At 37.8% G+C, this 24500-nt stretch overlaps 1 protein-coding gene across 1 annotated transcript; it reads left to right on the top strand.

Annotated features, from left to right (window-relative positions):
* The first annotated feature begins 15925 nt into the window (after positions 1–15925).
* Positions 15926–22681, top strand: LOC139737827 (uncharacterized). The gene is made up of 3 exons (XM_071648500.1): positions 15926–16213; positions 20408–20653; positions 21938–22681. Exons 1-3 carry the CDS (start codon positions 15926–15928, stop codon positions 22679–22681), a joined length of 1278 nt encoding a protein of 425 aa, XP_071504601.1.
* The last annotated feature ends 1819 nt before the right edge of the window (positions 22682–24500 follow it).

Here is a 24500-nt window from a genome sequence, read left to right on the forward strand (position 1 = left end):
TTGGTATCAGAGTATATTCACCTCCCCTCCCCCTCACCTCCCCCGAAAAAAAAAAATGAATATCTTAACGACAAATAATCATTATTTTCAACAGCAACAATGGCTTGATGTGATCCTTGTAAGTATCAAATTCTGTCAACGTCACAAGGAATCCTCATTAAACAGTTAAAGTCATGCCCTATATGAAAACCAGTCTATAGGGCCTACTAAGGGCCTATAGATGAAAATGTCACGGTGAAAGGGGGCACAACTGCAGGAGCTTTTTTAGTCGTCCGACCATTTACAAGTTTACTTCATGATGCCTCCGTTTATCGCTGTCAAATTCACTTCTCGGTCTCAGCAACACGATATTCAAGCAACTATAGTTTGTTCATCAGCCTGTAGGCTCCACAGACATTTTGCGATCTCGTTCACATAGGAAGTTGGCGATGTTGTACATGGAAATAAAACAGTACTAGTAAACATCATAAACGGTATTCACTTACATACATTGTATGAGTATTACCTTGTGCCTCAATATGTGATTAATTTTCATTTTCTTGTGTCATAAACCTGGTAATATTTGTTGATACATTTACCTCTTATTATGTATTTCTTGTTTGATGAAATTCTGCCAATACAGATTTACCACTAAGAATGTCGCCTTTTTCTTCCCTTTCTTTGTTCGACAGACAGACATCATGGCAACGTTTCATGAAATCAGCAGCCAGAATCTGGAGTGTCCTATTTGTCTGTCACTTTTCAACCAACCTACATCACTGACATGTTCACACACCTTCTGTAAAGACTGTTTGGAACGTATCTTTGAAACTCAGCTCGACCAACGAAACCTGACATGCCCTGTATGCAGGAAAGAAACGCTCTTACCCAGTGGAGGTGCGAGTAAGTTACAAACAAACATACCGCTGAGTTCTCTTGTGGATAAAGTGAAAACCAAGAATCCAACATGCACTGTCTGTGAGATGGACGAAAAGCCGCCAGCTGTGTCCTACTGTCAGGACTGCGGCAAATACATGTGTGAATCTTGTGAGAAAGGCCACTCTCTCTGGAAACCGGTCTCAAACCACGAAGTGGTGCCCATGAGGGATGTGCTCTCGGGAAAAGTTCCGCTGAAGAGACGACGAAAGTGTAAGAAACACGCTAAATATGATGAAGACTGTTTCTGTACCGGATGTCGGGAGTACATTTGTTGTACGTGTGGAGTGTTGGACCATTTGCAAGCTGGTCATCAGCTGGAAGATGCAGCCGTCCATGAGGAGAACATTCTCAGAAATATCCAGGAGTTGAGAGAAAGAGTGAAATCAAAGAAAACAACTCTGGAAAACCACCTTGAGTTCATAGAGACACAAAGGAATAGAATAACAAAGACTTTGCGATTCACCAATGATAGAATCAACAGGACCTACTACAAATGGATGCAACTATTGTCACTCAGAAAAGAAGCGCTAAAATGTCAAGTGAAACGATGGTCTGAAAAACTCGAAAAGGAATTAAATGACATGGATGAAGAGAGTCGACGAACAATCCATCACATGAACGCAATGGAAGAAGTAGTCACTAACGGGATGAAGGTACCGCTCGAGAAAGACGCTTTGTTAGCACACGACACGCTGTGCGAGAACTTGGAGAGCATTCTGGGACGACATGATCTTGACGACCAATCACTGAGAGGTGTGACAGACCGAGCTAAGGGTATTATTTTCTACGAACACGACGTGAAGGGCAGTGAAATTCGTTTTGGCAAGCTGCTAGGTCACACGTGGGATTTCAAAGCAGACGTACAGCTCCCTTGGTACAGCAAAAGAGACTATCATCATGATTATTGTATGACTCGTGCACCAGGCGGTATGATGGCGGTGGGATCGTCACATGGTGGAATCCATCTCTACTCTTCTGATGGCAAGTTACAGCAGACCGTGCTGAAGGATGTCAATGTCCATAACATTGGATTCCTGTCTGATGGTCGAAGTGTAGTACGTCATACAAGTGGCGATATATCACTCTACACTCCACATTGGGAGGAGCTCGACGTCACGTTCTGGACGGCGTTTTATGATGATGGTAGAGGTAAGCTCGGTGGCCTCGCTGTGGATAGAGATGACAATGTCTACGTGGGTTATGATACGCATGACTATACAGACCATGCAGGCCATGTACTGCAGTTTGTGCCACGAGGTCGTGCATCAACCAGGTACATAAAAATTACTCGTCAAAGCGAACCCTTGGAGTTGCACTCCTTTCAATCATCGTGCAGCATGTTACTGTCAGGGAGGCGATCGTTCGTATATAAGTTTGACCCTGAGGTAGATGAGGGGAAAAACATTATGAAGGATGGTATGAAAGCCTACCCAGCTGTGTGTCGAGATGATTCGGTCATTGTAGCCTGGGTGAAGGAGGAAGTGGGTCTCGTCAGTATCGATCGATACACGAATGATTTGGAGTACTTGCACAATGTCATTACTGATTACATATTTGAGAACACATATTTCCACGGAGATGGTTGGACGTCTGGATATAGATATTGCTGTCTGCAAGAGTTTGAGAGTGGTGAGATAGCATTTTGCACTTCAGATAGATTATACATATTTCCTTCGGCATTATGGTGAAAATCGTTCCTGCGAGGAGTGGGCTGTCGGATAAAAAAAAAAGTTCACATGTCTTTTGATTAGATTTTTGATTTAATTTTATTGTTCTACATCTCAGACACAAATAACATTTTACAATCGATTGAATATAAGACATGAAATACGGGGGACCTAGAAAAGCACAGCTTGAATAGGTCCCTTGATGAAATATGTTGGTCTTGTTTACAAACAACCTAGTACCGAAAACTATGAAAGGAAGGAAAGGGATATAAAGGAAGAGAGCAAAAAGAGCGAGAGAAGCAAATAAGATACATCAGAACATAAGAAATAGCCACCTGTAATATGCTTGCTAGATTCTTATCACCCGAGAAACAACTATAGATTATACCAATAATAGTCGTTTAGGCTCTACATATCATTTAGTTACGAAGAAATATCCCCATAATTATAGATTGACACCGACAATAACACCCGTGTTATCACAGGGCAATGGCGGATCCAGAGGGCGCGCGTTCTTCTTTATTTTGTTGTTAAAACAAAAGAAATAAAAAAATGAGATGGAACCCGGAAGTAGCACCAGAAATATTGTTTGCGTCTCCCACCCCCCCCCCCCCCCCTCACTTTACGGAATTCCTGGATCCGCCCCTGCAGGGTGATACACAATGTCAGCGGTGAGCATTCATTTACATCGTGTGAGATCGTATAACTTGTAATGTGAAGAAATTGCGTGGATGATATTTTGTTCTTCAGATGAAAGTCGCATGTAGATAGTGATACCAAAGACTTTTTTTGACGTGAGATTTCCTCTCTAACATTGTAAGGTAGGCTACACGTCTTTATGACGTCTTTGTATAACCACCCAGACGTCAGGAAATACTTTACAAATATGACTGTAGATGTCTTCCATTTCAGTAAAAATACGAAATTTCGACGTCAATTACAGACGTCTACATGGTGTTTATTTTCCGTGCTTAATTGCGTAATAAATACGGCATATAAAGAGGCCCTGGTGTTTGTGGTGTTATAAGTACAACGTTGTTTTTACGTCTTCCATTTCGGGGAAGCAAAAATACAAGAAGTTGCAGATATTTTATGACGTCTTTCTGATGACAGGGATGAAGTGAAATTTATGTCATTCTGATGTGTACCTAGTATCAGGGAATACGACGCTAATATGACGTGATAAACACGTCAAAAGGAACGTAAATTTGAAGTCATTTATACGCTGTTATTCAACGTCATAAATATGTTGCAAACTGACTTGAATTTTAATTCTATAATGCGGTAATCATTATTATGAAGTCATCAGTAGCCTACGTCGCAAAAATGACATAACCTTTACGTTATAAATCAGTCGCTAATATGACGTCATAAATACGTCGCAAAACCACGTAATTTACTATATTCACGTTATCATTACGCCGGTAATATGACGTGATAAATACGTTGCAAAGCAAACGTTGCAAAATTTTACGTCAGTAGTGCGTCGTGAATATGACATAATTATACGTCGCAAAACTGACTTACATTTTACGTCTTTTTACCTCGCTAATGTAACGTCGTGAATTCGTCACAAAGCAAAGTAAATTTGACGTCATTAATACGTCTTGATATGACGTGATTACGTTACATGGCAACATAGAATTTACGACATTAATACGTCGTTGATATCTCGTGAAGAAATACCTCGCAAAATTGAGGTAAATTTTAAGTCATTAATACGTCACGAATATAAGGTAATAAATACGTCGGAAAACTTACCTAAAGTTTGCGTCATAAGGAGGTCCCTAACCCGACATAATGAATACGTTTCAAAAAGACGTTAAATCATTTTCTGGTCATTATAAGACATGCGACCAGGTTGACCAGTTAGGACCAAATTAAATCGTCTTTTGACCTCAATCTGCTAACTTGGATACTGTATTATATAGACTAGTATAAGTGTTTTGACAAAATCAATCTGTCGTATACTTGCAGCTGCTACGGCGTGTACATACTTTAACCTTTCTGGTTGCATATGCATATGCATGTGCCTGTGTATCGGTTGTACAATATTGATCTACTGTGAGTTTTCGTGAGGCATATACTAGGGCTGTATTTGAAGAGCTTAGTTGCAAAAGGGGCTAGATCCAATGTTGATGAAAATTTAGTTATTAGCATCACCGCACAGAATTCTATTTGCGTTAGTTACACTGAAAATTTCAACTCCAGGCAATCGTTTAAATAGAAATTATCGCAAAACTAGGTTTAGATTTTCCATACACTTGTGTATAAATTCTCACAAACAAGCAAGTTTTTCTCCAAAGTACCAAAAGTGGATCTAGCCCCTTTTGCAAATAAACTCTTCATTTGTAAAAATGCCGAGATTTGTAAGACCACCGAGAAATGTAAAAACGTCTCGCCGGGAAATGTCAAAATGTTCAGTTTTGCCGAGAAATGTAAAATTTGAGAACGTTTTTGTTCATTAGTCACTTTCAAATGTAGTGATCGAAATTACGTTAATATCATTTTTTACCTCTTTTGACCTTTTATTTTGGGGGTATTTGCATATAAATTACAATCGTGCTCACCTTCTTCATTCATTTCATCGAGTGAGATGTCAGCATGCTGAAATTAATTTTTCTTCAAACTTTGTTTTATGTCTTTCGGTACAACACACCATACATGTATATATTTGAACTATGATCTGAAGACAGAGTGGTTAGTCACTTTTGAGATGTGTGTGTATATTATAAGTATAGGACTCTTTGGGTACTTTCCAGTGTATATGACACAATTTTTTTTTTAATTTTTGAATTTTCTTATGTCAAACTTACTTTGATACTGTAAATGACTTTCTCATTCGATTCCTCATGCCGCATTCACCCTGAAGAGATGTTTTATTTGTCCATGTGTGTTGTGTAGTTCGTTCAAAAGTTATGGAAATTAGTGATTTCATTGAAAATCCAAGCCAACAAGATAGCCGCCAATGACCCCCATGGGACTCGATTTTTACTTGCAAAAAAAAAACAAAAGAAAAGATAATCAACACTCTTAGGCCGGAGTGACAAAAACAAGTAGGTTGGAAAAAAAATGTGATCGGAGGGTGCATGGGAACCCCCGTTCGTACCTATCTGATTCTATCAAATTGATTTTTTTTTTCCGAAGGTTGATTGATCTTCAATATTCGGCGAATTTACTGTCTGTTACATTATTTACTGATGAATCAAATGTATTTGTATTTCATGTTTATGACCAAATTATATTGTTTGAGATAATAAGATCAAACATTACTTTATCCTTATATAGCAATTTGAAACAAGGTAGGTTTGGATTATTGGGTAGGTAAATAGATAGTTCTGTAATTGTATTACATGTCAGTCTTTAAAGCTCGTTATAATTCACTATACTCCATACAGTCTAACCAATATATCTAACTACATGAAATAATTATCGTATTGTTGCATGCTGTAGCAGTCTTAGGCTAAAATACATTTTATTTAGTGTTTGTAGAGTGGTGTATACAGTTAACGCTTAAGAAAAAAAAATATTTTATTGAGTTCATGATTTTCCTTACCCCTGGCTATTGTGTGTGCTTTTTTCTTGTTGTTTTCTTCTCTGTTTGGAATGTTTATAAACTATCGTATATTGAAGCTGTATAACAATGTACTGTATTTTGCCACTTTTTGAAGAGCCGTTTGAATGAGTGTTGATCATATCTTTTTGATATGTTTGTATCGTTTTATCATTTGCATGATTACTGTGGAAAATAAATAAAATCGAATGGATTAGGTCAAAGACAAAGTATTGGCAAACAGAGCATTTATTTCTTCCTTGATATATTTGATTGTCACCTAGTCTTTGTCAAAGGCTTTCTTGCTGTTTCGTTTTTGCAAGCAAAGTGAGCAGAAGGTTTCCAAGCAAGACTCAGTGCCACCAGGGAGAGGCATCGCCCTGATGCACTCGTCACCGTTCACTCTCTTCACCCTTTAGCCAACGCTGTCTGGGTGTGTATCTCCTTTGTGTCTGAATCGAGACTAATCGCGATACAACAACGATCACGTCAGTTCACTGTTGCAAACGCCATCTCAGATGGGCACAATTTAAATTACATTCAATGGAGCAGAAGCCTTGTCCAAAGGCTACTCTCTTCACCTTTCGTTCTCTTTCCACGTGATAACGTATTGTCAGTGGCAAAGACAGAAAGAGGGCTTTTAGAAAGACTAACTTTCGAAATGACATAAGGTCAAATTTGTGGTCGTATTATAAGATGGCGATGCTGTGAGTTTTTCTCGTCTTGTTGATCCTTGAGACTTCAGACTTGAGACTTGAGACTTGAGACTTGAGATGTCTTCTCTTCGGTCATAACACAATACGTATTACATACATGTGTTCCTTCTATTGAATGGCTAAAGATCAATTACCGGAGTTTTATTATAACTTATTTTGTATATTAGTATACATGCTTATGACAAACAGTTCTCTTTATGTTTGTGCCTACTTTAATAGATTGTATTAATGTTATGTATAGGACGATCCTATTTTCTTTTGTAGATAACGTTATATTAAGAGACAACGATAAAATGTGTAACTGCAATATTGTAACAATCTCCACAGTCAAATTGTTCTCTATTGCCCTCTACAGGTGCCCTCGTGGACTCAAGCAACGGACAACACGCTCACCCTTTAATACGCAATTCAATAGACACAGCATTCAATTCAATTAATGATGATGACTTTTTTGATTTGGCAGGACCTTCTTTTGAACAAAACGAATCAACTATCAATCAAAATGACAATTTTTTTGATAATTATGTTTCTGACAGTTTTAATTCATCGCCGCAAGAATTAGATTATGATTTTGACACCGAGAACCAATTGCAAAGTCCGTCTTCTGAATATCTTACTCAAACCCAATTTACCAATGTTGTCAAGGAATATGATAGTACTATTTTTTCTCTTTTACATTTTAATATTAGAAGTATCAATACGCATTTTGAAGAATTGAGGTCATGTTTAAATAGTCCCATCATGCATAATATCTCGGCGGTAGGTTTAACCGAAACCTGGCTCTCTCATGACTCCAGTCTTCCCTTCGCTCTCGACGGGTACGATTTAGTGGTTAATAACAGACAAAATAGGGTAGGTGGAGGCGTTGCCATATATGTTAAACAAAATTATGATTAATATGTAGTCCGCGATGAGTTCACCCGTATGACTGATTTTTTTTAGTCTTTATTTATTGAAATCACAGTTCCAGGCAGCAAAAATATAATCATAGGTGTAGTATTTAGACCCCCAAACGCGAATACTAAATTATTTTTAGATTATTTTTCGGATCTGGTTAAAAACCCACTTTTTATCAATAAAAATTGTTTTATAATGGGTGATTTCAATATGGATTTACTAAAACAGAATAATATGTCACAATATTTTTTTGGAAATATTTTTGTCTGCTTCTTTTTTACCCTTAATATCTAAACCCACATAGTTAATGAATCTGTTTCTTTAATTGATAACACTTTTTGTAACATTCTTCCTCCTCCCGATTCTTTTGTAGTACTCTCAGATATCACCGATCATTTCCCCATCTCGACTGGTTTTTCTTTAAATGAGACAGCTAATAATAAAAACAACAATATATTCAAACGAAGAATTACTCATGAAAGTATAGCTAGGCTAGGTGCTAGCTTAGACACCGCAGACTGGTCCTGTATCTTTGATACAGATGATGTTAATTTGTCTCATGAATATTTTATGAAGATTTTTATCCAACATTTGGACATTTGTATTCCAAAACGTAGAGAAAAATCAGCTAATTACAAAAAAGAAAATACCCAGGCTCCCATGGATTTCAAAATCGCTTCTGCGTTCAATAAATAGAAAGAATAATTTATATTACAGATCTAAAATGAAACGTACTGAGCAATCAAAGTTGAAATACACTAGTTACAAAAATACTTTGACGAAAATTATAGGAATAGAAAAGAAAAAATATTATACTAGTCAGTTACAATTTTACAGGCATGATATGCAAAATACATGGAAAGTTTTAAAGCAAGCCATGAATATATCAAATGTTAAGTCAAATATTACAAAAATTAGATTTGATGGTGAAATGTTTGAAGATTCTCAACAAATTTGTGATATTTTGAATAACCATTTTTCTTCAATTGGGGAAAGCCTGGCGAGTAATACTCCTCCCTCCACAAAACATTTTCCGAATTTTTGGGTCCCCCAAATTCTAGTTCAATATTTTTTAATCCAACATACACTCAGGAGATAATTGATATTGTCTCTGATTTTAGTTCCAAAAAAAGTGCTGGACACGATGACATCAGCAATTTTCTTTTAATGGGGGTAATATCGTCAATTGCGGATCCTTTAGCTCATATATTTAATCTATCCCTTTTTAATGGCACCTTCCCCGAAAGTATGAAAACAGCAAAAGTCATCCCCTTGTTTAAAAAAGGTGACAAATTAGACGTAAATAATTACCGACCAATTTCTTCGTTAAGTGCATCGTCAAAAATTCTTGAAAAATTATTTATAAAAGAACTATTAATTTCTTTAAATTCAATAATATATTTACGAATTCTCAGTTTGGATTTAGGGAGAAACATAGCACCACACATGCATTATTGAGTTTTATAGAAAAAGTGGCACATGCTATCGATAAATCTTCTCATCTGATAGGTTTGTTCCTGGACTTCTCCAAGGCCTTCGACAACATCAATCATGATATTTTACTTAACAAATTACATCATTATGGAGTGCGTTGGAAGGCCTTGGAGTGGTTCAGGAGCTACCTCATGAACAGGAAACAATATGTCTCTTTAAATGGTTGTAATTCACAAATATTAAATATTGAATGTGGGGTGCCACAGGGAAGTTTATTAGGTCCACTGTTGTTTACTGTTTACATAAATGATTTTTGTAGATCATCAGATGTTCTTTCTTTTATTCTTTTTGCAGACGACTCAAATCTATTTTTTTCACACAATAATCTTCTTACCCTTGTTAATACAATAAATTTAGAATTAGAAAATGTTGCCCAGTGGATAAAAGCAAATAAGCTATCTCTTAATCTTCAAAAAACAAAATATATGCTCTTTAGTAATTCTACTGATGCATTATCTGTTGATATTGTTTTAGATGGTACTCCACTCGAAAATGTTTCCCATATAAAATTTCTTGGAGTAACAGTTGACAATAAGCTGTCCTGGAAATTTCATATTGACAGTATATGTAAAATTATTTCACGTAATATTGGTATAATTAATAAGCTTAAGTTTTGTTTTCCTTTGTCGTCCCTGCTCGTATTATATTCATCCTTAATATTGCCATATTTAAGTTACGGTATTCTCGCGTGGGGAAATACATATAAAACATTCTTAGATAAATTACTTTTATTGCAAAAGAAATCACTCCGTGTTATATGTCATACTGCATTTTTGTCCTATACTGACCCACTATTTTATGAGCATAAAATATTGAAAATGATTTGTATTTGTTTAATCTAGGACAATTTATGTATAATTATAATAAAAATAATCTCCCAAATATATTTGAAACAATGTTTCAAAGAAATCAATCTGTTCACAATTATCCAACACGGCGATCAATGATTTCCATTTGCCATTTCTGAGAACTTTGTTGGCTCAAAACACATTCATTTACGATGGGCCAAAGTACTGGAATTCACTTCCCAGTAACATTACAACAGCTCAATCTCTGAATTCCTTCAAGAATAAATAAAAATCATTTTTATTGAAACTTTACAACATCCAACAGAGTTAGTTTCCCTTTATCATCTCAGTCAAGTCATCATTCTTTTTTACATAAGTCCTCCTAAGTATGTCTCTGTCTGTGTTCTAAATAATATAACGATGTGTTTTTTTTTTTCTCCTGCATTCTTACCAACATAACTACGTATAAAAAATGTTTTGCATTAAATTCAATCCAGCTTGTATTTTATCACTTATTTTACATTATGAAATATAGATTGCTTGCGTCCACGATGGCCCATGCTGTAGTTCCCTCTTTTTTCTCCCTTTTTTTTTCTCTCTTTTTTTTCCTCTTTTTTTTTTCCTTTCCTTTTCTCTCTTTTCCTCTTCCCAATCATCTTGATGTCAGTTGACATCGGTTCGTTTATTGTGTTTTATATTGATGTTTTGTGTATTTTCTGAGGGTCCCATATCGTACAAGCTTTGCTTCTTAGTGGGACCCTCCACTTCCATCCTCATCCTTAGTTGACTTGTATTATACGCTTTATGTATTTAACAAAGATGTAACCGCATCTACTTCTCATTTTCATAATTTTCTCATGTACCTTTTCAAATTTTGTTCTGTATCACAAATATCCCGTGCATATGCAATGTACATAATCTCTTTGTTCATTTTGATGGAGGTGAAAATAAAGTTGAATTGAATTGAATTGAATTGAGATACACAAATCTAAATCCATTTGCATTGATTTGCGAGTGCAAGGCTTATAAGCATTTAAGCGCTGGTGATGTCGCAAACAGTTCCTTGAAGTCATTCCTTTTTAAGATTTTGTACATGTACCTTTCTTTGATAACTCAATGTCATGCATAAGTTTGGAAATGTTGAGCATGTCGAAAACTTTGCCAGGCCTCCAAGTTTTCGACCAGCTTCCCTAAAGGCAGGGTAAGGTACGTAAGTTCTTAAGGCATACCAATATTGCCTTTCCCGATCCCATTAACCCTTTCCGTGTCATGAAATCGATTGTGCACAAATTTCACACAGAAATCTACAGAGAGGAAATCAATATGACATTAGGAGGGTTAAAGGTTTAATCATAGGCCTACATTCATTGCCATCAGAATATGATCCCATAAGTTTTGTCGTTTCTCCGATTTTCACACCAAAACATGCGATCAAGTAGAAACGTATCAAGTACGTATCAAACGGTCAAGTACACTGTACGACAGTCACTACATATCGCTATAGTAGGAAAGGATGCCAATATGACAGATCACAATAATTCGCACATAACCATACATCGGCACTGTGTCGCGTAGCCTATCCGATAGGCGTCGGGCTGTATCGATATTAGACTGATCGCTATATGGAGACGGACATGCGAGGGCTTCACTATCCGATAGGCGTCGGGCTGTATCGATACTAGACTGATCGTTATATATGGAGACGGACTCCCGGATGCGTGTTTTTTTTAGACGGCACAGATTGGGGAAACTAAAAATCTATCGGGGACCCTATCCCTAAACCTAACCCTAATCCTAATCCTAACCCTAACCATCAAACCCTAACCCTAACCCTAACCCCAACCCTAACCCTAACCCTAACCATAACCATAACCAAAAACCCTACCCAACGTTTTTCCCATAGGTTTAACACGCGCCATGCCTCAATCTGTGCCGTCTTAAAAAAAACGCCTCCCGGATAGGCTACGGCACGCGCGGCGTATGCAGTCGACGCCCTCTACATACCAACGAAGTTAAAGGTTTCTCTCTAAACCGCTTCTGTAATAAAACTAGTCTCTTTGAAAAGGTTAGGCGGTTTAGAAAAGTAGTCACGATTCCTGTTCACCCCTGCTCGAGGGAGTGGATCACTCGACCATTGATGAGTGCTTCGAAATGCATCTCGTGTTTCATTTGGCCTACTCTCAATACTCTGTTTTGGTCTTGAAAGTATGACGACCTTCAATAACTGATTTAATTTCGCACCTTTCCACTGGCTTAGCATGAATATCTTTTAAATCCGTGCATCAATGTCCTTCGGAGGCAGACATTAAGCGATAAAAAAGCAACGAGGAAGAACAGCAAACTTGGTAAGTATACTAAATGTTATTCACACACATGCTACTTGGGACTTGCGAGTGGTTTTACATAATACACTGACATTATGCACAATATCACATGACATGCTTATTCAGTCGATTCTAGTTGTTCATTCAACGTTTTGTTTGTACAACACTTAACACCATTCAGTGTTTTGAATCTAATTTGGTTTCAACATGAAACCAAGGATGTAATAGTTTTTATCCTCCTATGATTAACTATAGATGTAATGAGCTGAGATAACAGGATCATTAAAAAAATGATCTAAATGCAGACAACAATCTCTATAACGGTCTTCTGTGCATAGCCATCTTCGTTCTTATCTTCTTCTTTTTTCTGGCAGCGCCTCCATTTTAATTTTCAGTATTGTATGAATCAGGACGTAGTGTTTACGTGATATTATGTCGTATGGAATGTTATATCATTTATTATATCCCGTATATTTGTTGGATATGGGAAAAAAATGAAAGAATAAAAAGAGAAATATAGTCAAATCCATCTATAGGGACCACCCAAGGGAGACTAAAAAGTGGCCGTTATTGACAGGTGGGCGCTATAGAGAGGGTCTTTGTTTAAACATAGCTTTTCTTTCGTGGGGGGGGGGGGGGTGGAGAATTTTTTTCCGAGGCCGTTTATACGACAGGTGGCTGCCAAGGCAGGTTTGACCATTATATGGTTTTTCAGAGATGAGCAAACAATTGGCAAACATAATAAGATAATAAATTGACTGCTCAATGCGTTCAACCAATGAAGACAATGTATTTCACAAGGTGGCAAATATTATCTCCATGGAAACCATATTATAATCATCCTATACTACCATCAAAGGCTCCCACGGCATCACAGTCTAATCTGTCGAGCATGCGTTTGAAAATTTGAACACTTTCGCGAATGTACACCTGACGTCTGTGTGTTGCATACAAGGGTACCTTTGATATCCGCCTGATGGGATACCAATCAGAGGCCAGAGCCAAGCCTGCAGTCTAGGGAAGCTTACTCGTATACGGCAACATTGTAGGCTTCATCTCTTCACTTGCCAGTACAGTGGGTGAATTACCTAAGCTATTACCAGGTTAAACAATTGCCATGTATTGGAATGAATGCTTGAAATAATCAGTTGAAATTATATATAGCATAAACTCATTGATACAATAATGCGTCGTTTGTGGGGCAGATTATTATATTCTTCGATATGTTGTGAGTTTCTTCTTCCAATCAAACAAGAATGCATTCCAAAACCCGTCCATTTCGTTACCTCTTTTTTTTTCCCCTTTTCTACATGTCACATTTACTCTAGCCTCATGTATCGCCTATTCAGAAATGTCTTCCTTGTTTCGATAAAGGGCCACATGCGGTCAACAAATAAAGTCGACAATCTGATCGACAACAGAAGTTAGCGTTTGCTTTGACTGTCCTTTCCCAAAATATTCTCACGACTGTCTTCTCATTTATAAAAAGAAGAGAAGAAAAACAGGCATGACAAAAGACTGATAAGTACCGTCAGGCTTAAAAGTGTTTTTTATTACTTTCATATCGTATTTATCCCTTCTATAGGCACAGCCACTGTCCTGTTTATTCGACTTTCGATGTATTGTGGTCTGGTACTAATTACATTGTGGTGCTAGTTTTGTACATTATTTCCGTGTTCCTCCCTGTATTACTCCGCACTTCTAAGGAGCTTCCTTGGTTAGTTCTCAGCAACGAACGCATGCAGGACATACAGGTTTTTTTTTCGTAAGCATTTCTGTCTGAATGAAAGAAGAAACTCACAGCAATTGTATAATTTTATCATAATATGCAAAATGTATCTTTACAATTACAGGGCTCTATTGAAAATGAGGCATCTGGCTTGAACGAGACTTACCCTGTATTTTTTAAGAAAACGTGAATAAATAAATGAATAAATAAATAAACAAATAAATCGAATAATATAATAAACTGCCACACAAATGACGCATTATTGTATCAATGAATTGGAATATGCTATGTATTATTTCGACTGATTATTTCAAGTATTCATTCCATTTCATGACAATTGTTATAACCCTGATAGCTTAGGTACTTCACGGACTGTACTGACAACTGAAGAGATAAAGCCTACAGTGTTGCCATACACGGGTGAGCTTTCCGAGCTGGTCTCTGATTGGTATCCCATCAGGCGGATAGCAAAGATACCATACACACAGACGATAGGTGTACATTCACGAAAGTGTTAAAATCTTCAAATACACGCACGACTGATGAGACTGTGATGCCGTGGGCATTTGTGGGAGCGTTTGATGGTAGTATAGGATGATTACTATGGTTTACATGGAGACAATATTTGTTACCTTGATTTCCAGTTTGTCAACGAAATTCAATGTATAAACACGATCCATTTCAATTCATCATTTTGTTGGGAAACGAAATAATGTCTAAAAAATTAATGAAAATAGAATGCTGCTACACTATAACATAGCGGCAATATACTTGGGCCTACACGTGGTTAATATGTCAGTGTACGTTATCGGTTAAAGTATAATGCAAACGATTGTGTTGTCATTTTAACGCTTGGATGCAGGTGTCAGCAGAATGATACCTAACCGAGATCATTGTTGGCTCATTAACTTCATTCTTTCTTTGAGAAGAATGATGCACAGTGGATTTATGTATTGCTAGGCTGGATGACCTCAAGAAATTAATGAGAAATAGCTGGGTACCTTTCCACGGCCTTAAATACTGATATTCTCCTAAGTGCCCAGAGTGCATTCAATATAATACGCAAACGAGGGAGCGCACCACTTTTTTTTTGGGGGGGGGGGGAGGGGGGGGGGGGGGTGAGCTATTTTTCCCTATCCACACGAGGAATCGTTTGAATTCTTAGAACTAAAATGCAACGATCTGATCTACACTTCAGAGTGGAATGTTTGCAAATTGTCAATCAACGTAAAAAAAAAAAATTGATAATTGGAGACAACTTGGATGATTTAATCAGTATTGTTTCATTTGATTTAATTTGATTTCTTGGTTTTAACCATCTTTTTTTTTTCAATAGATGTATAAGGCATAAGGCACGCACAAACACACGCGCGCACAAAACTGAAATGGTAAGCATAACTGTGAAAGTATAGTGGCCATGATGTGTTGAATCGTTGACTAGAATGGGAAAAGTCAGTATTAGCCAATTTCTAGTTTGTGACATTTTTATTTCTTCCTTTATTCTTTCTTGGAATGAGAAATCGGGGAAGGATACAAAAATGTTCTCCAATGATCCAAGTTGTATGATGTACAGTTATTTTGAGCACAATACTGTAAAAGTGGATATTTTCGCGCGACTAATTTTCCCTCTCGGCCAGGTAAGAAGAGTTTCGTGTGTTTTTAAATGCCGCGGAATCAACACATCATAGGCCTACTGGAACATACATTATGGCAAACAGAAATATTCGCTGCTTTTATTTTTGAGTAGTTTATGGTTGCACGAAATGCGCGCAAATTTCCACGCTTACACAATGCTTTATTGAGACACGTGGTTTTCTACACTTAGTTTACATCGACAATATGGCGACAATGCACACGACAACCCACTACCCGATTCAGACGGTTGTATTACAACATCAACAGCAGCAGCAGGAGCAGCAGCAGCAGCGGGGCGTTCAGTATGTCACCGTCCAGCAACAGCCGCAGCAGCTGAGGCAGCTGTGCTCGAGCTTTAACGGGTCGGCGGGATCGTCCACGGGATGGATTCAGCTGTGCTGCGGCATTGGGTCCATCATGGTGGCCATCGCTCAAATAATCACCAAGTCGTCGCTCTCGTACCTTGGATATGGCATATGGGGATCTGTGTTGGTACGTCGAGCTATGCACTTGATTTTGTCTTCCTTAGGCGCTGTCAGACTGGCAAAAGATTGAGCTAGAAGTTTAAGATCGCGTGATTTAAGATCTTTTGTTGTCCGGTCACAATGGCAGCGTGATCAGGGCAATTACCCCCGGCTGAATACTGATTAGTGATAAAGTTATAGTAAAGATTAGAGTTAGGGTTAGGTTTAGGGTATAGAGTTTGGGCTAGGGTTATGATAAAGATTAGGGTTAGGGGACGGGGAATGGGAAGGGCCCGGGGTAATAGATCAGTTCGTAATTCCACTTTGCGCATGAGCAGAAAAAAAGGTCATTTGGACTAACAGGCATTTTAGTTTGTAAATTCACTAATGAATAAGCATCTGTGATGCGATGATTACCTCTGCCAAGGGAGGAGATTATGTTTTCATTACCGTTAGTTTGTTTGTTTAAGTGTAGTTTGTTTGTTTGTCCGTGTGCAAAATAACTCAAAATGTTTTCCACGGATTTAGATGAAACTTGCAGTAAATGTTGAAAATGACAGAAGAAACAAATGATTAAATTTTGGTAGTGATCCGGGAATTTTTCCAGGGATTATGAAGGATTTTCGATTGTCAATGAAGTTGTTAGTTCAAGCTGCGCATTTTTGAAGTTTTCATGAGCGCACTAAAGTGCGTGCTCTCATGACTGCTATGAGGGGCACAGTTAGAATTATGGGCCCTCGGTGATGTGAAAACCATAACTATGCCCGACGCGAAGCTGAGGGCATAGTTATGGTTTTCACATCACCGGGGGCCTACATAATTTTAACCGTGCCCCGAATATCAAGCTGTCATTATTTGTTTTATATACCGAAAACATAGATTCCTAAATATAGATACCGAGAATAAAGATTCTAGTCTCTTTTACAGCACTCGTAATCAACACTGATCGACAGCGCGGCGGTCGAATCATTGGTGCGTGCATAATGAGCGATCTATGTGTACGGGGTTGCGACTGTCTCCAAACCTATTTACAGGGCACAGTTGATTCTATGCCCCGGGCACAGTAAATCATGATGTCATTTTGATAAAAAATGGGGCACAGCTAATTTCATGACTCTACTTTTAACCAATCAGATGAGAGGAATCTATATACACTGCAGAAAGTCCGGTGTTAAATAGTGAACACCGAGCTGGTGTTAAATTTTCGGTGCTCATTTATGGTGTTAAATCAACACCTCCGGATGTCATTTCCAAATTTTAAACTTTTTTTGAAGAGTTTCTTAGTAACTGCACTTCTTGTTGATTTTTAATTTAAACAAGACGATCAAGAATTTTACATTAAAATACTAGATTTTTGAAAAAATGTGAAAATAAATTTACACCAAAGTAACACCAGCTGGTGTGGTCTCTTATTGAAGCTGGACGGGTGTTAAACCATTGATATCAACACCAATAAACATCAAATCAACATCATGTGGTGTCATTTTTTGATTAACACCAGTACAGTGTCAAAATAACACCAGGTACAGTGTCAAATTAACACCACGAAGTGTCAGGTGAACACTTTTCAACACCATCACAGTGCATTTTTAACACCTGTGGGTGTGGTCCTTTATTTAACACCCGTGGTGTGAAATCTAACACCGATGTTTTTACAGTGTATGAGGTACATAATTTCTGCTTATGCTGGGGCGAGGCGCGCCGCTCATCTGAGGGTTTATGACGTAACAAAGGCTTCTATATTGGGAAATCGGGCGATTTACAGTGGGTGGAAATGAGCAAGTTCATCGGTGGAATGTAACTGTTTGGCGGAGGTCTACGCTCTTCTAGGATCTTCTAGAGTGATTTTCTAGGATCCTTATCTAAATGGTGCTTGCCAGCACATCCACCTGACAGCAAGAATGGTATTTCGCAATATAAAAGGAAATAGGCTGTTATTGCATTCAAAACAAAACAATGAAATTGATGCCTGCTAAATTGTCAACTGATGATGGAGTATATTCTGATCACCTGATCTTGACGCAAGTTCATTCTTTGTTTGAACAAGAATTCCATAAACGTCGGGCAAGCTTATGTATTTTGCCGCTTTGAAAACGAGTGAAGTACCTAACCAACTGCGAGAAAAAGAAAGGTCATTTGTACCAATGTGCACTGGCTTATTGCCCAGGGGTAATTGCCCTACACTCCACTAGCAGGCAAACTGCTTAAAAAAAGAAGAAGTTTTCATCAGTTATTTACTGGGAGTGCGCAAGGAAGAAGAAAGAGCGTGCCCTCTGACGGACACCTGTACATTACAACAAGCGTGCGCTTCTGACGCATAGCTCAAAAACAGGCGGTGGACTGACCAAGTGACAAAGATCGCGACGCAAAAAATTCAGTTTCTAGCGGTCACACTGGCAAAAAGATCGAAAAGTTTGGTGGGGGTGGAGGAGATATATTTCCAGTTTGAAAGGGAAGTTTTGCGGGAAGTTTGCGGTCGCACTGGCAAAACTTCTAGATCTTAAAGATCGCTATATCTTAAACTTTTCAATCGATTGTCAGTCTGACCGCACCTAATTACAAGGGCCAGGAATCGAGCCTTGACTCTTTGCTGTTGTTGTTTTAAAGAACGAAAGAAGAGAGAGAGAGAGAAATGGGGCCCTATACAAATAATTTGCCCCAGACAGCACTTATAACATAAAATAATAATAATATGAAAGAGAGTTTATCTGAAGATCTATAAAAATCATTAATGTAAACTTTAAATAACAGTGGGCCTAACAAACTTCCTTGCGGAACATCACATTCTATTTTCTTCATAGAAGAATCAAAACTGTTCACATGTACATATTGCAATCTGTCAGATAAATAACTCGTAAACCATTGCAAGGCTTTTCCGCGAATACCATAATGGAATAACTTAGAAAGAAGTATACCGTGATTAATCGTATCAAAACCCTTGGAAAAGTCCAGGAAGATGCCTATTGTATGCGAAAATGTATCAAGTGCATGTGTATTCTTTTCCACAAAGGTAAGTAAAGCGTGGGTGGTGTTATGATTTTCTCTGAATCCAAATTGAAAATTCGTAAATATATTACTCATATTAAAAAAATTTACAGTTCGGATATATACTATTCTTTCCAAAATTTTAGAAATTGAAGTTAATAACGATATTGGTCTGTAATTATTGACATCATTCTTCTCCCCTTTCTTATAATTTATATAGGTATAACTTTAGCAGTCTTCATCTGACTTGGTACAAGCCCAGTAATAAGTGATAAATTAATAATATATACTCAAAGGATCTATTATTTGAAGAATTATATTTTTCAACAAATAATTATCGATTCCATCACAACCTGGGCTTTTCCCTTCTTTCAGATTATAAATAATATCAATAACTTATTAATTATACGTAGGGTCCAAAAATATAGTTTTAGGATTAGGTATATCTAAAAACTCATAAAACACTTTATTAGATGAAGGGATACTTTGTGATAATTTTTTCCCAATCGATGCAAAAAAATCATTAAAAATTTCGGCCATGCCAGCAGGTACATTTCTTGAGGTATTACCCCATCGTACTTCTGATATACTAGATACATCATTAGATGTATTCATAACATCTTTTATTGTTTTCCAAATATTCTTAATATCATTTTTATATTTCATTATCTGGTTAACATAAAATTTTCTCTTTTGTAAACGCAATAAATTGATAAGCGTGTTTTTATAAGTTACATATTTTTGTCTATTTTTATCCGTAGGGTTACTCCTGTATTTATAAAACAAATTATTTTTTTTCTATTAATCGATCTTAGAAGTGATTGGGTTATCGACGGGAGTCTTGGAGTTCTTTTGTAAGAACTTTTCATTGTACAAAACGGAATATGTTCATCAATTTTAGAAGTTATAATTTTCATAAAATAATAATAACACAAATCAAGATCGGTATTGTTGTATACAAAAAATCAATCAATATCTTTTAAACTATTAATAACTACATTAATAGTAGGGCTATTATGAAACTGAAGCAAAAGAATAAGGGAATATTGCCATATCATTTTCAGAAAATGGACCTCCATCAACTTTAGGACCCTTGTTGTAGCGGGTCACAAACACCTCCTGTAATTAAAGCTGGAAGTTTGAATAATTAGTATAACAATAGTTGGAACTAAAAACACTCACAAACTCATTTTTGTTGAGATCATTAGAGATCATTTCATTTCTTTTTTTCTTACAGAATTCAGCTAAAACAGAAGTAGCCATGCATCGTAAGGGCAGCGCCCCTTTCGTCCTGTTGATCCTAATGCACGGCCTCACATCTCTTGCTACAATTAAGACAGTGTCCGCAGCCGACTCACCCTGTTCGTTCAACCAGGCCAAACGTGCCGCGGACTGCACCCAGCTGGGATTGCATTCAGTACCTAGGAATCTACCTGGCAACACTGAGATTCTCGATTTGAGTAGCAATGAAATCACCGCCTTGGTCAATACATCATTCAATGTGTACAGACGATTGCAAATTCTTGTCATTGAGTCTAACAATATTTCATTCATAGATGGCGGAACGTTCTTGGGCTTGCCATTTTTACAGAGTTTGGATCTGTCATTCAACAAATATCTCCCAACACTCCGAGGCCCCATGTTTGCCAGCAGAAATCTAACGAATATTGATGTCAATTACAGTGGTCTCACATATATTACTGATGATCTTTTCATGGCCATGACTTCACCCTCAACATTTAATGCATATGGTAATTATTTGCAGAACGTGAATTGGACGAATTGCTACGACGTAGTATTTCTCTCCATATCACTTGCGTACAACAAAATCGAGGAGCTTTCAGAAGAGTCCTTTGTGATGAAATGCAACGTAGACACTCTCTATCTAAATAACAATTTAATAGAACCCGTTAACCCAGCCACTATTTCATCCCTCATGGTCCGAAACCTTTATATGGACAGTAACCTGTTCACAGACAAAGATCTACAGCACCTCATGGAGGGCGTAAGGTCTTCGTCAACAATAACATCCCTGTACATTCGAGATGACGGCCTTTCTCCTTTATGCCCTGGACAATTCGATGCATTGCATGGGAAACAACTCCGTGTGCTAGATCTTTCCGGCAATAGAATTCAATATCTAATTCCAGGAGGATTCGAAAATTTGACAGACGTCACTGAACTGCGACTTAACCACAATGAGCTGCATATGATTGGTCCTAGACACTTCTCGGGTATGTCCCATCTGCGAGTGTTGTCTTTAAGACATAACGAGATACTTATTATGAATTTTGAGAGCGATGTGTGGAATATACATCTAACCACACTCATACTCAGCAGGAATGCATTTTCGCTAATGGGGGAAACTGAATTTTACGGCCTGAATGGTTTGGAGGTTTTAGATTTATCTGAAAACAATTTTGCAGAGTCATGGAGTACAATTCCTCCGCTAACTAAAGGGCTTAACAATCTACAAAACCTCAATCTAGAAAAGAACAAGATACGCCGCATTCCCACAAATTTCCTAAGTGATACGATTCAACTTCGAGAACTATCATTTGCTTACAATGATCTAACTTTCTTGCATGAGAATCTATTTCTAAATGTTGTGAACCTTACCCGATTAGATCTTTCATCCAATAGGCTGGTCATACTACAATTCACAACATTTAAGCCTATATTACAAACTCTCTCAGTACTTGGTTTGAGACAAAATCAGTGGGCTTGCAATTGTTCCCTTCAATGGTTACCCAAATGGATCGCTAAGAGGTCTATCACACTTGAAAACAGTGGCGAAACCCAGTGTTCATACGAAGGCTCATTCAAGACCGCTGCAGGAGAGCCTTTGATTGACTTTGATCCAGTTAAAGAGTGTGGTCCGCAGTATGTACTCTACCTTTCAGTGGCTGCCAGTCTTGTATGTGCTACACTTGCTCTGATCCTCATCTACTACAATCGCTGGAAAATCAGGTACGGGCTCTTTCTTTGCAAAATCCACTTCATTGGTTACAGGGAAATCATCCCCCAACAGCAACGGGAAGATTATCAGTATGACATGTGCGTTATTATCTACGATGAGGACGAAGAGTGGGCGAATGACGTCTTTCGACGTGGTCTAGAGGAGAATCTGCCTGAATATGGCCGAGTTGCCATTGGAGACGAGGCCCTACGACTTGAGATGTACTACTTGGATTCAGTCAGTCGTCTTGTGGAAACGAGTTTCAAGGTGATCTTTCTCATCAGCGCAGATGCTCTAAAGAACCACATGTTCCTTCTCAAATTCCGACTCGCCCTGGATCACGTCAACGAGGTCCAGATGGAAAAGATCGTGCTTGTGTTTCTGGAAGACATACCAGACGCCAACCTGCCATTTCTCATCCGTCTATTCCTCAGTGATAACCGCGCTTACCTTATGTGGCCACAAGACCCTGAAGGACAGGCCTGCTTCTGGGACAAGCTGGCGAAGTACATGACAGTAAACAGATATTGTAACCCACTTGTTCCCCCATAGAGATAACTTGGATTGATAGTATGTTTGGTTCCTCAGGCATAGCAGATTAACTTACGTTTGGTCACTGAATAATTATTCAAGACTATGCATCAAAGAGTAGGGGAGACGTAGGAGAGTTGAGCCATATGGAGAGTTCAGTCAACCTCTCAAATGTGTATTTAGAGTTCACAGGTGCAAGCACTAGTGCCCTCTGTTGGTAGTGTTTGACACCACTGTCACTTTTACCACAGGCTGGGCCTTGTGGCGTGAGCCTTAAAGGGACATTCCAAACAATTTTCGTAGTTTAACGTCCTGTAGTACATAAGTCAACAGCTCCGTGTATAGATTTCTAGAATTAATTGTGGTCCTTGAACAGAGAAATCGATTCTCTGAAAAACCTTAAACAAATTACACTGAACAAATATGATGACATAGGATCCTCACATATTTCAGAAACGTAGCTTTACAATTACAATACCACCTGTGTAGAATTCATGCATGCCTATCTTTTGTTCTGCTTCCGTGAGCATGCGTTCTTGTATTGAGGCTGCCATGTCATAATTCTTGTTCATTGTGATTCGTTATAAATTTTGAACGCTCCAATTCTTCATCCAAATCACTGCAAATAAATTCTGAATCGGCACTCGGTATAACCAATTTAGAGTTGTTCATATGTAAAAGTCTGAAAATCAATCTTCACATCTAAGAGTATCGGGTTAGAGTCAGCATAGGGTATCAAACAGGCATACTGTTCCAGACGCTTGAATGAATGAATGAATGAATGAATGAATGAATGAATGAATGAATGAATGAACTCTATCACAAGCAAGCAGCTGCAGCAAAGGTGGTAAAGCACGACAAAGGCACAGGTTACATAAAACATCAAGAGACAACAGAAGTCAACTTCTGAGTGCCATAGAGTATTATCCCTTCTATTACTGACGTCATGACAACAATTGGTTAGTCATTGATGTATGTGTAATCTAGTTCCTGTTATAGTCTTTCATTTTGGTAATATTGATAATGTCTAATTTGCTGATTTTGATATGTGAAGGAAAATTAAAAAATGGTCGCCTTGATAAGAGTTGAGCCATACAGTTAGAGGAGAAGTGAGCCATGGTTTAACGCTGTTGGCATTTATTGAGGTAACCATTTTTGTAAAGTTATGTTTCATTTCAGAGCACCATGCCACAAAACTATGAAAGGAAAATGCAGCCGTTGAGCTTAGCAGATGTAATCCATGCTTTTGTTTTGAAGGGAAAATTGGAGAAAAAAAATGAAATTAACATTGATGAAATTAATGTTTCATGTGCTTGAAAGTTAATTACCACTTTTCTGTAGCAATAGCACCAGAAATTGTTGTACTTTACTAGCCAGAAATACAAGATTTTTTTGGCATGAAGTTTTGGACTATGACCTACTATGAACTATGAACTACGACGTACAACATTCGAAAGCACAACCACGGGTTGGCAATACACGATCTCCTCACAAATCAAGTGCAAATCCCCATCCGTCATCTCCGGGCATGCTCACAGTGTCACAAACAGTATGTCGGGAAAACAGAAACAACACTGTACACAAGAATTAACACAAGATCAAAAATATGCGCCAAAAAAAAAAAAAAAATACCCCACATCATAAGACACTCCAACACACTAAACACTTCAATCTTCCATCAAGCCCATCAGCAACGAAGCCAGATAATATAACATGAGTATAAAAGGGCAAAATGAATATTACGAATAGCTAAGTAAATGAATGAATGAATGAATAGATATATAGATAAAAGTTGAATCAAGCTAATGCATGATGTGATTAACCCCACTGGAATTGATTG

This window comes from Diadema antillarum, unplaced genomic scaffold (genome assembly GCF_040938485.1).
Source record: "Diadema antillarum isolate AM-2024a unplaced genomic scaffold, OU_Dant_1.0 seq00000708_RagTag, whole genome shotgun sequence".
NCBI classification, from domain to species: domain Eukaryota; kingdom Metazoa; phylum Echinodermata; class Echinoidea; order Diadematoida; family Diadematidae; genus Diadema; species Diadema antillarum.

What these genes read in the sequence shown, in the direction of transcription:
- LOC139737827 (XM_071648500.1), top strand. Translation starts at nt 15,926, where the DNA reads ATGGCGACAATGCACACGACAACCCACTACCCGATTCAGACGGTTGTA. An exon ending in GCATATGGGGATCTGTGTTG is followed by an intron (nt 16,214 to 20,407) that starts GTACGTCGAGCT and finishes TTTTTCTTACAG; the next exon opens with AATTCAGCTAAAACAGAAGT. An exon ending in GCAATGAAATCACCGCCTTG is followed by an intron (nt 20,654 to 21,937) that starts GTCAATACATCA and finishes TGGATCGCTAAG; the next exon opens with AGGTCTATCACACTTGAAAA.